The sequence below is a fragment of the Panthera tigris genome, chromosome D4, assembly GCF_018350195.1.
Source record: "Panthera tigris isolate Pti1 chromosome D4, P.tigris_Pti1_mat1.1, whole genome shotgun sequence".
In the NCBI taxonomy this organism is placed as follows: Eukaryota; Metazoa; Chordata; class Mammalia; order Carnivora; family Felidae; genus Panthera; species Panthera tigris.
The window spans coordinates 82,744,483-82,756,674 of NC_056672.1; the positions used below are offsets into that span (position 1 = coordinate 82,744,483).

The 12,192-nt window shown below is 51.5% G+C and overlaps 2 protein-coding genes across 4 annotated transcripts in view; one reads left to right on the top strand and one right to left on the bottom strand.

Moving 5' to 3' along the window:
• Positions 1-4,473, top strand: part of NEK6 (NIMA related kinase 6) — an 85,404-nt gene extending 80,931 nt beyond the window's left edge. For all 3 annotated transcript variants that reach the window (XM_042964130.1, XM_015543074.2, XM_007094385.3), the window contains exon 10: positions 2,867-4,473. In XM_042964130.1, the coding sequence (XP_042820064.1) occupies positions 2,867-2,977 (111 nt within the window). In that variant the 3' untranslated portion in view covers positions 2,978-4,473. The remainder of the gene's footprint in view (positions 1-2,866) is intronic.
• A 1,002-nt stretch (positions 4,474-5,475) lies between these two features.
• Positions 5,476-12,192, bottom strand: part of PSMB7 (proteasome 20S subunit beta 7) — a 59,159-nt gene continuing 52,442 nt past the window's right edge. Inside the window, exons 7-8 of the mRNA XM_007094386.2 lie at positions 8,655-8,806; positions 5,476-5,712 (exon numbers count right to left, since the gene is read on the bottom strand). Of these exons, the coding sequence (XP_007094448.2) occupies positions 5,601-5,712; positions 8,655-8,806 (264 nt within the window). The 3' untranslated portion in view covers positions 5,476-5,600. The remainder of the gene's footprint in view (positions 5,713-8,654; positions 8,807-12,192) is intronic.

Below are 12,192 nucleotides of genomic sequence, written 5' to 3' on the forward strand. Positions count from 1 at the left end.
ACGACACAGCCTGGCTGAGGGCGGATGTGACAGATGGCTGAGGCTGATGTGAGGGTGTGAGGGCTGAGACGGATGTGTTCACTTGCACGCTCCCTTCACCGTCCTCGGGTGAGTCCCTTCTGAGTCTCCGTTTCCTCGTCTGTAACGTGGCGATGATCCTAGACTCTACCTCACAGGGTCGGCGTACGGATGAGGGTAATGCACGTGATGCGCTCAGTTTAGCACCAGGTTAACACTGACTGGAAGCTACTGTCACGGTAACAGCCCACGTTTATGACTTACCGTTGAGTCCTCCCCGCTCCCCAACTCCCACTTTACTGAGGAAACCGAGACACGGATAGGTTAAAGTAACTTTCCCGAGGTCACGTAACTTGCGAGCGGTGGAGGCAGGATTTGAACCCAGAGACTCCGCCCCCAACCACTGTGCCAGCGTATCTTGATGGCACATGTCTCCAGTACCCAGGTGTCCAGCTGGGATGAGGCGCCACCTGTGCAGCTCGCCGCGATCCCCATCCCGAAGGTTCTGAAAGGAGCAGCCCTGGTCTCCCGGGGGCTTGAGCAGCAGAGACCAGGTCTCCCAACGTGCTTGAACCCCATGTCCAGGCAGGCCAGCCAAAAGGGTCGTCAGCCACCCTTCTCTTGGCAGGCTTCATACTTAAGGCTGTGCTCACTGGCTTTGCACGCTCCCAGAGGAGAGAGAGAGGACCAGGAGTACACAGTCCTTGGGTTGTTCAGTACACACTCTCATGGCCTTTGCCTCAGTGGTTTACAGAATTCTTCTACGTATCGTTGGAAGAAGTCGAAGTGCTCTGGAGTGGAAGTTGGCAGGAAAGGAAAAACTAGATTTCTTAACCAAGTTAATAGTTGCATTTGGTTTTTCTTTTCTTACCTTTTTTTTTTTTTAAGTTTATTTTTGAGAGAGAGAGAGAGAGAGAGAGAGAGAGTGTGTGTGTGTGTGTGGGCGAGGGAGAGGGAGGGGCAGAGAGAGAATCCCATGCAGGCTCCATGCTCAGCATGGAGCCCAACGAGGGGCTTGATCCCGTGACCACGAGATCATGACCTGACCCAGTTATCAAGAGTTGGATGCTTAACCAACTGGGCCACCCAGGGGCCCCTCTTTTCTTACCGTTTTAAATTGGGAGGGGTGCCTGGATGGCTCAGTCAGTTAAGCATCCGACTTCAGTTCAGGTCATGATTTCATGGTTCACGAGTTCCAGCCCCGTGTCGGGCTCTGTGCTCAGAGCCTGGAGCCTGCTTCAGATTCTGTCCCCCGCACCCCCCCCCCACCACCTCTCTCTCTCTCTCTCTCTCTCAAATAAATAAATAAATAAATAAACAAACAAATAGCATTTTCAAAACTTTAAAAAATAAGTAAATTAACAAATTTGGAACTCTGTACCATTTAGAAGCTTAGACTTGCAATTTGGAGCAGATCACAACTTCTCTCTGCCTTCCAGACAGAAGCTGAAATGAATGAATCTGCTGAGTAAAGCCCTCAGCCCCCTTCCCTCCCAAGTCCATCATTCCAACTCCGTGACCTCGTACTCCCCAGGGCATCTGGCTTTCACCTCGTACACCCAGCATTTCTAGGCAGTGTGGTGAGGAGAGATGCTTCTTAGCACTGGAGTCACTCAGTACACCTCACTTTTGAAGTTTACATCACCTCTTAGAAATGGGTATAAAGACACTTTATTGTCTGTTTCTCTTGATTTCTGAAGTTTACCAAACTTGCCCTTCTTGCCAACCGCACAGTCCACTCACAGAGGAGTAACTGGGAGTCACAATGACTTTACCCTGATGTGTTTTTCTTGGGTACATTAAGCTGTCAGGGGCCAGCCGCCACCTTCCCCTGACTGCTGTCGGGCTCTGAAAAGTACGTGCTCGTCGTGGGCAGCCTCAGACTCCAGGCGTGTTGGGCTGACCGCAGACTCGGCCTCAGCGCCTGTCCGGGGGGCTTCCCGGTGCCGAGAAAGCAGCGGAACCCCAAAAAGGCGGCACGCGGATTGGAGGAGATGCTCCCAATGCCCGACCCGGAAAAACCTCGTCTGCAGCCCGAAACACCTCAGGTGTGAAACGTGGAGCACGTACAGTAGCCCCGGGGCCTCCGCGTGACCCCTCCGCCCTCCCCAGACTCCCTGAGCGTGGCCACCGAGTCCACACGAGCCCCCTTATTGGGAACCAAGCGTCTCTCCGCCGTTGCCCCCCACCCCAGGGCAGGCCAGCCCCTCCAGCACCAGGTATTTAAAACTGCAGCGAGCCCAGTGATGCAAGTTGAGACGTAGGCTTTTTAAGGTCATTATCTTAATTACCATTAAAATAATTGGCACTCTGGCTATCAGAAGAACGAGGCGATCAGAGGCTCAAGGCGCCCCTCCCCCACCCCGAGGCAGGAGCAGCCTTCGGTGTCTGTATAATTAAAAGCTCTGTCTTTCATGAGCACAATAAAGAGGCCAGGGGGTGGGCAGACTGCAGCCCTGCTGCATGTTAATGCATTTATTATCATCAATAAGCCCTCGCCTTGAGTTTTGTCCTCTGGTTTGGGTATCCGCATGACCGACAGCACGCGCGCGCACACACACACACACGCGCGCACACAGCAGCGTGGGCAGCTGGAAGTTCACAGCTGTCTGGACGTACCCGCTCGCGAGGTCTCGGAGCGTGGCCTTCGGGGCCCGACAGGCGCAGGACTGGTCTCGGCTGGCTCTCCGCGGTGGCCGTGCCTGCACACCCGTCCCTTACCGGAAGTGCCAGCCCTCACCCCCCAGAGCCGCGAGGGTTGAAGGAGTCCAGACAGGTCAAGTGCCGGCAGAGCCTCACGAGGCTGCTGCTTCCTTACAAATAACACGCAGCGTTCTCTCTCTTACAGTTGCGAGAACTGGTCAGTATGTGCATCTACCCCGACCCCAACCAGAGACCGGACATCGGATATGTGCACCAGGTTGCCAAACAGATGCACGTGTGGACTTCAAGCACCTGAACGTGGACACGGCGTGCCTTAGCAGAGCCGCACCACTTTGCCTTACTTGAGTCTTCTCTCCAAAGTGGCCGCCTGGTAGCCTAGATCAACTAAGACAAGAGGGTTCAGCGGGTTCCCCGAGGGGGCCGGGCTTTACAGCAGATGCCGAATGCAGAGCAGCTGGGGGGAGGGGCACTGGTCACACGTAAACTGGTGGTCAAATTCGAAAGTCCTTTCTTTAAACTTTTGTGGACAATCTCAGCTGGGTTGTTACCAAGGGTGAGTGGTTCGGCGAGCCACTGACGCGCCCCATGTGTCTGGACTGTAATGTGAATCTTGAGGATAATTCCTTCAGTGACCTGTCAAGGTTTGTAAGAACAGGGGGGTTGCAGGAGACGGTGTGATTTGTAGTGAGCCTTTCAAAATGGTTAGTAGCAAGTTCGGTTTAGCTCTTAGAATCTTTTTTAAAAAATCAAGCTGTGTGCTTGCTCTGTTGTAAAAGGATAAGGTGGAAATTTTTTTTTTTTTAAGCAGAGTGATTTTCCTAATATTTTATCTATGTTTATAACTCGATGAATGACGATGAGGAGAACTCAGCATCTGGCACAGAGCTTCAGAAGGCAAATAATATTGGGAAGCCACGTGTGCCTTCCATGCAGTCCGGCTCAGCCGCCTTCTCCTGAACACCTGCCGTGTAGCAGGCACTTCCGTCACCTGCTTCAGTGCCGGCAGGTCACTTAACAATCAGTGTTAAGCGTTGTCCTCCGTGGGAAGGAAGCATGGGGTACAAAAAAAAACCAAAAAACAAATACAAAACATGCCCTTGGGCTGTTCTCTGTGCAAGTTCTGGTTCTGCAACTTCCCGCCGCGACCCTGGGCATCTTCCTTAGCCTGAGCCTTAATTTCTTCATCTGTAAACTGGGACTAAGACTATCTACCTTCAGCGTTGCTGACAGAATTTGAAATAAAATCTGCAAGTTACCTAGCATCATCGCCTTGCAGACGATCCCAAAATGGTTGCCACTCCCCCCTTCACAAAACTGACCCATGGACCATGTAAGTCAAGAGTTAACATACAGTTGTATTATGCATAGGAAACCAGAACTATGTTCATTTATTTGTTCCCAAATAGGATTAACTGTGAAGACTAATTTATAAATGTGAACTTAAGGAAAACTCAAGCTCTGAAGGAAATCGTTTGCTTATACTCAAGTTAATCCTCAAATGGTCTAAGTTGTCACCCGCTGACTTGGTGACAGTTCAGCCCTCCAGCTAGATAGAGACATGCCCGCCCGCTCTGTTAGCGTTCTGGTCAGGTGGTCCGCTTGCAGCCAACTTGCTGACCAGGGGCCCAGGCCTCCCTGGGGATAAAGGACTTGGGCTGGGCCACTGCTCTGTTTCCATGTGTGAACTCTGTTCTACTGTAACACTGTCGGGTTTGAGACATTTTCTTCAGACGCAACCTTTGCTTTGTACTTGTTCTCCATGTTTGAAATAAAATGGGGTAAGAGGGGTCACTTCTGTGAATGTGTACAATTCATGGGTTCATAATTTTAAAACAGCTTCGTGTGTCAGCAACATTTCTCGAGGCGCCTTTAAAAAACATTTCTCAGACCCCAGGCATTCTGAGTAATCTTGGAATTTTCTTCAGCTCCCCAGATAATTCTGACAATCGTCAGCCACAATGCTGCCCTAAGTAATTGCATTGTTCTCCCTACCCCTCTCTCTGCAGTTTTAACAAGGGGGGGCTGGACCGAGAGTGGGTTCATTCTGGAAGACCTTGGTGCCGGGACTCTTTCTTGTGTATCCCAGCACGCTATCTCTAGGGGAGAGTCGAAGCCCTATCTTCTGCCTCGCCTCTACCACTGAAGGTTTTTCTGATTCCACACAGGTTTTTTTTAACACCTACTCTGCTTAAGGCTCTGAGCCTCTACTGTGTCACCCTTGGCAGAATCCGCCTCAGACCCAGATGAACTTGCTTTCTGCATGCCATCTACGTCCAACACTATGAGAGCAACACTGCCTACTCCAGAACGCTCTGGAGGCATGAGATTTCAACCATTCAGCAGGCCTGAGTGCCTGTGAAATGATGGTATCCTAATCATTACCGACAGCCCCAAAGCGTTCCTCTGACTTCCGTGAAACCGGCCCAAGTGGAGCGCACCCAGTTGTACACGGCCACGGAGAAGCAAACTGTCCACCTAACCTACCTGCATTTTCTGCGTACTTAGAACTGATCGTCTCTACTTTCTTCCTATTTGGCTGCTGAGGTAAAAGGCTGTGCTGCCCTCACCCTAAAAAAACAAAACAAGAAAACCTGGGACCGCCCTGAAGAAAGACAAGTAGCACAAGGGGTGGGGAGAAAGGTCCATCTGACTGCTGCAACGGATGAGGCCTCACCTGCTTTCAGGAGGGTGACGTTGCTCTCACGCCTGCTTGAACGCAGACTGGCACTCAGGCCAGGTCACTGAGCCTTGGTGGCCAAAAAACCACACGACCCCCAGGCCTCAGCCACTCAGTTTGGTTTTCATTTTTTATTGGGTTTCATCAGCACACACTGCCAAATGAATGTCTTACGGGGGAGCCTCCACTGCCCCCCGTCCGGTAGAGCAGTAACCCCGCCACCCCAATCCACGGACACCATTCAGGAAGTGTCCATCGTCTGCACGGTTTCTTCCAGCACCTCGAATTCCAGGCTAGTGACCCTTTCCGTGAGGACTGCGGTGGTCCCTTTCTCACACCTGTACCGGCCAAACCTAACGGGACAGAAACAAAGGCCGAGTTAGGATCTCCTCAAGGGGCCCCACACGGGGCCGGAGCGAGGGACATGCGCTCAGGTAAGGTGGCGAACAGCCCGGACGCAGAGCCTGGCTCTCCTGACTCCCTGCTCTGTAGCCTGGGGGGGATTCATTCAGCCGTCCCGAGGCTCGCTCTCCTCAGTGCTCAAGTGCCACAAAATAGGGACGCCTGGGAGAGATGTGCATTAAAAGCACTCCTGCAGAGCACCTGGCACTTAATGGGCACTCAGATTTCCTTCCCCACCACCTTACCATCCCCAGAAGATGCTGGAAAACACTTGGTCATTCGCCTTCGAGCATCAACCTCCCAAGAGCACCTTTCAGTATCAGCGGGAAGCAGATCTGTTAAGCCGCCATCACCCTTCTCTTGTATAGAAAAAAGGATGACTTAAATGTTATCTTGAACACTTCAAGAACATTTTAAGTATAAAAATGGCCCACAGCCGCACTCTGGGCTTGTCACTGTTGACGACACCCTTGAGCCTCGAGGAGGGTGGCCTGCTGCCTGTGGCGGCGTGGCGGATCACCGCGACGACACTCCCCACACCTCTCTCTGAGTGGACAGCGGTTTCTCTGAGCACAAGCGGTCTGTGAGATCCACATTTGAGCTGCTAATTCTCACACTGGGGCCAGGAATTACAATATCGTCAAACAATACAAATCCAACTGTTCCTCTGGTCTGTCCCCAGCTGGGACATTATTTCTGTCAATCTGGCATGGACTAACAGAAGGCTGCTAGCTGTGCCATGACCACGTGCTCCTCGAAAATCACCCCCTCGAGTGGGCACTTGTGCTCAAACAGGGAGCAGGAAGCGGAAAAAAGTGGGTGACGTCAGAGGAGCCTGTGCAGCAAAGAATGGCTGGCCGCGTTTCTGCCAAACCTTCGGGTCCCAACCACACCCTTCCAAGGAGGGGCCAGCAGCACCTTTTAAAGATGTGCCCCACCCGTCCGTGCCAGTGTGAAGACGTGGCTCCCTCCCCCAGACCGGCCCTTGGCAGCCTGTCCTCTTGGAGCCAGAGCCCCACGTGGCTGCTGCGCCCAACTCCTCCGAAGCACAACATCTGTGGGAGGCCTGGCCGCGGGCGCCGCCCCGCCACCCTAGTCATGGCGCCCGGTGTCGGCATGCAGAGAGGGCTTCCTTCCCGGAGCAGGGCTGCGGAGGGCTGGGGGCAGAGCCGAGAGGAAGGTGCATGGCCGGGTCTGCACCTGCCCAGGCCTGAGGCTCTGCCCCCGCTCTCTCCCCCGCCGGACTGCCCACTCTGGGAGAGGTTCCCCTACCCCAGGGAGCGCCCCAGCGATCAGCCACTGGCAGAAAAGGTGACGGGAAGATCCCAGAGTACACACTGTCATCACGGGGCCTGACGCCACATGGCACCCGCCTCAGGGCCCGAGGAGCGAGCAAGCTCCGTCTAGAGAGCAAGCTGCCCACACCTGCCACGGGCCCGGCACCTTTCACACCACCTCACTGAATCCCTCACAACCAGCCGACGGGATCATTTTGTTTCTGCTCTCGTTCAGTCTCCCTTCCAGAGGAAAGCCAGCGTCTCCAAGAATTAAGATGTGCTACTGCTGAGCACAGGTTCCTTGTCCAACACAAATACTTTTCCGTGGCTCCAACATGGCTTCCGGAATCCTCACCCAGGACACCGTTCAGTCTGGATGGAGTGTAACCACGCCCCCTCCCTGAACTCTTCGCCATGGACTTGTTCAGCTCACGCAGCATCTTGCAAATAATGGGGGAGGCAGTCCATCAGGGAGTTTGGCAAAGCCTGCTCCCCCAGTACAGCGCCAGGTACCCCACAGGTCGTTAGAGATCACCTAATCTAGCTCCATCATTTCAAAGACTGGGACACTGACGCGCCCGAAGTCACACGCCAGGCAACGAGATCTCTCCAACCCCTGAGCGAGAACTTCTTGCTGCTGAGCTGTCCTACCCTCCATGAGCACACGGGAGTTCCCACAATGCCGAGCGCAGTGCTGGTTCTCAATGTTCTACTCTTTCCTTGGAATTACTCCCGATTTGGAATCTGGGTATGAGTAGTGAGCGTTAAAGTAAGCATTCCAGAAGGTGCTTGCCACACTCTGGGCTAGCTGTGGGGCGAAACGGAAGTGGTTGAGTTTATAAATCCTGCCGTGCTGCATTCGCACGGACGTGGCTGGAAGCAGCGGTCAGGAGCCACGTCTTGAGCCACGTCTTGAGCCACGCAGGGTACAGAAGAGGCCGGGAGCCAGAGGACGGCCGGACGGCCATGGGAGACCGCAAATGAGCAGCTCGTCTGCATGCTCCAGCCACGAGGCTGGAAACCTTCCACTTCTATTCAGCAAATCGTCTAGAACCCTGTCCCCCAGTCCGAGCCCGGGCCACTCCACCGACACACGGAGCCTGCTCGGCACATGGCCACGGGCTAAAGGACAGGGCTCCCTGGAGGGCAGGAGGCACCAGTCAGCTCCCAAGACTTTCAGAGACTCCTAACGAACGGTTTATAACTGCTTGCGACTCCTGGACCACTCTGAGAAAAGCTATGGGCTGGTTTCCCCAAAAAATGCTTCTCACAGAATTTCATACAGAATTCAGGGGCTTCTTTAAGAGACCAGAGAAAGAACACCAGGCGATTCGAACCTCTCCCCCACAACCCTCCAGGGTAGGGCTCTTTCCTGGGCCCTGCTCTCCCTCTCCCACCACCATTTTCAAATTAAATCACTTTCCTACACCTGACAGCAAATAAAGCAAATAATGACTCACAGGTCTGTTGTGTCAGGCCGGCCGGCCCAGGGACACTGGATTTACTTAAACCTAACGTGGCTAACAGTCAAGAAAACCCAGTTGAAATGCCACGGAGAGATTGAGAGTGGCCAAGGAAATTAGGGCCACAGGCAGAATTTCATCTCCTTCACTCACCTAGTCCCCTTCTTGTTGGGCACGGAGTACGGGCGGAGAAAGTCCAGCTTGCTCTTGCAGATGACACAGAGATCAATGTTACTTCCAGACCCCAGGTCATTGAAGATGCCAGCTGCAATGGCTTCACTCACCAGTTTCTTGGCTTCCTCCTCCTGAGAAAGAGAACAGCAGCAATAATGTCCACGGTCGCTCTGAGGGCCTGCTCGGACATCCACAGAGTGCTTTCACAAGCAGGGCACAGAATCACCTGTGAGGCAGACATTTTCCATGCCCGTTTTATAGATGAAGAAGAGATCGCACAGTACCACAACAATGTGCTGAATGTTCCTCGAATGGCAAGTGCTGGAACAGGTGTTTCAAACCCTTTATGCACGTACCCCTTCTTCAACATGCTGCTTCACATCAGATAATCCCTGCATAACCGAGGACTGTGGGCTGGCAGACCGCAACGGGACATCTAAAACAGGGGTCAGTACACTGTTCTTGTAAAAGGCCAGGAAGTCAATATTTTAGGTTTTGTAGATCTACTGTCTCTGTCGTAACTACTCAACTCAGTCATGGTAGCACAAAACAGTCACCCTCAATATATAAACAAATGTGTGTGGCTGCGTGCCAATAAAACTTTATTAACAATAGGCGGTGGGCCAGATTTAGCACATGGGTTGTAGTTTGCTAACCCCTGGTCAAAAGTGTGCAATAATGGTTGGAACCTGCCTCCAGGTAACATAATGAAGAAGTCAGTATCATGGGGAGGGGGGGGTGGTAAGACATACACCAAAACATTATAGTTCTAGAAAAATGGTGGCAAAGCCAAGGGCAGGACCTCTTACCCAAGAAAATCTACTGCCTTCTAATAAAGAGCCTACGAATTCACTGAAGTGACTCATTTCTTTGAATCACTCTCTCTTCTACTCATCTTAGAAGCAAGTCTAAGTCACCAACAGTTACTTAAGTGGATTAATTCATTTCTTACCCGAGAAGGCCTCTCACGCACCAGGTCCTATGCTAGAAGCCAGGGCTGCAGAGATGGATGAGGCCCCAAGGTCTCTGCCCTGTAGGGGTTTAGAGTCCAGTGGGGGTATGAGACCTAAGTAACTACAAGGCAAGTGTGATATGGGCTAACAGATAACTGAGAAGGAGCCGTGGGAACACCAGCCGGGTCAGCAAAGCTTCGGGAAGGGCTGAAAGGCCACGTGCCCGGCATGTAGAAAACAAGGCAGTAAAACAGAAGGCAGGTAATGGAGGCAGCACAGTGGGACGTGGAGAACATCAAATACAAGTTCTTCAGGCAAGAAGGACAAAAACGAACCATTCTCCCAAGGAAGGGACTCTAACCTGTGCTGCCCCTTCCTAATCCACCAGCACGTGAGTGCCTAAGCATGCAAGCTGAACTAAAGAGCTCATCTAAATACCACCCTTTGAGAAATATCACTCCCTGCCCCAAAGGCGTCCTGAGATCCCCGAAGGGCAGATTGCTGACTTTCCCTTGCGAAAGGATCTGAGGCACTCAGGGCTCCTGCTCCTCTGCCTGCCCTAGGCCAGGAAGTGGGATTCCAGTGACATGAGTGCCCTCTACAGACTCGGAGGAGGATAGAGAGGGCTCTGCTGGAAGTGGGATCCAAAGCAACCCAGCAGTAGGAGCTGAGGGGTTATTTGGATCTTTACGCCACCAGGTTTTTTCGCTTCCCGAGTGGCACCCATGTGGGACCAACGGAGCTGGTTTATCTCTTGTGCATTTACAGCCCCGTGAGAATCCGTTCACAGAGGATCCTCTAACCAGGAAATCTCTCCTGGGGCTCCCAACGGGCCAAAAGCCAGTGAAAGTGCTAGCAAAGCAAGCATCTTAGGGAGGTGGCTGCTGCTACCAAACAGACAGCAAAAACCAACCAGTAACTTAACACACTTGCTCGTTAAGCCTCATTCCAACTTGTTTCTCTTACTAAATGGCTAGATTTGCACATGTGCGCATGCGCGTATGTGTAGGGCACCTTCCTTATTCCCCTGCTCCTGACCAACCCTCTCCTCTTCCTTTCTCTTCTCTGTTGTTTGAGGATTTCCTTTGCTCTGTCATCACGGCTTTTCTCGTCACTGCTGCCGGTGCCTCGAGCCAGCCAACAGCACCCGGTGGGTGTCACAAACCCTACTGGCAGCACTCAGGACTGAGTGCAGATTTTGGGGACGGGGATGGGGGAAGACTCCGAGGAAACGGACATCTACCCATGATATCAGGCATGCATATCTAATGTCCATGAATTAAACTGGGCACACAGATACCAGAATGCGACAGTGCAGAGATCCCAGGCGCATCTGCCTCTATTTTGCAAATATTCTGTAATGTAAATAGATGAACTTAAATAACTTAAAAATGGGCAAAATGTACTATGTATAGCTTGATTTATTGATAAATTATCGTACGTGCTATTGTTTAAGTATAAAAGGCTTTTAAAAATTGAGAAAATATGCCTTTTAAATTCTTCTCCTCCCCACCAATTCTAGAGAAGATAATTCCTTAAGGAAGAAAAATCTCACAAGCCTGCAATCTTATTTCCAGTCCCACCCCCATCTCATGTACACAGGATTGAAGCTGCCATGAAATGGAATGAACCTTACATTTTATTGAGCACCAACTACAACGTGTCAAGTACTGAGTCAGGCATACTGCCAATCATCGTTTTTACCTCCGCCCTTCACCCTCTTCTGAAGTTAGTACTGAAAAGAAACTATAGCTGAGAGGGTGAATGGCCTGCCCACGGTCACCAAGCTAGTAACCAGTAAAACAGGTCCACTGGACTTCAGAGCCAGAATGCCACAGCACCACACCAGCTCACAAGTAACCTGCGTGGTGACTTAGGGACAGTGGACAGCAGTTCCCTGACTTGGGGTATGTCACTCCTCAATCACCTAGGATCTTTGGAAGCCGGGGATGTTCAAGAGAAGGATGGTGGCTGCCAACTAATCTCTGGGCCAACCAGCAGTTCCTCCAGTGGTCATTTCCACAACCGGTGGGGGAGCACTGTTTCCCTTGCCCACAGACCACGCCTTACACATTTCTATACTGTAATAATATGGTAGAGATCAGTACTAAGAAGCCATGTCTTATTTCCCATATTCCCCACCCCCACCAAAACCTGTCAAAAGGCGAACAGGGTGAAAATTACCAAGGACTTGTTGTCTACCCGTTACTTGCACAGTTAATGTCTTCAACAAATATTTAAAAGACACCTACTATGTTCCAGGAAATGCTTCGTATGTCGAAGACTGTCTTTTACCACTGTATTTCCACACTCAGAATTCTAGACACATATGCAAATATGCTACTGGGCATATTCATACTGTGTTTTCTTTATAGTGGAGTTTCACAATTAAACAACTCTTGTCTTTAACAAGTTCTACCAAATATTTAAGAATACCATCGAGAAGAACCACAAACTAAAAGCAAGAGCTGGGGAAAACACCACATTTTTATCCATCTCTGGCCCACAATAAATGCAGGAAGCACCGTTTCTTCCTCTAGGATTCATTCTTCATAGAGAAATTG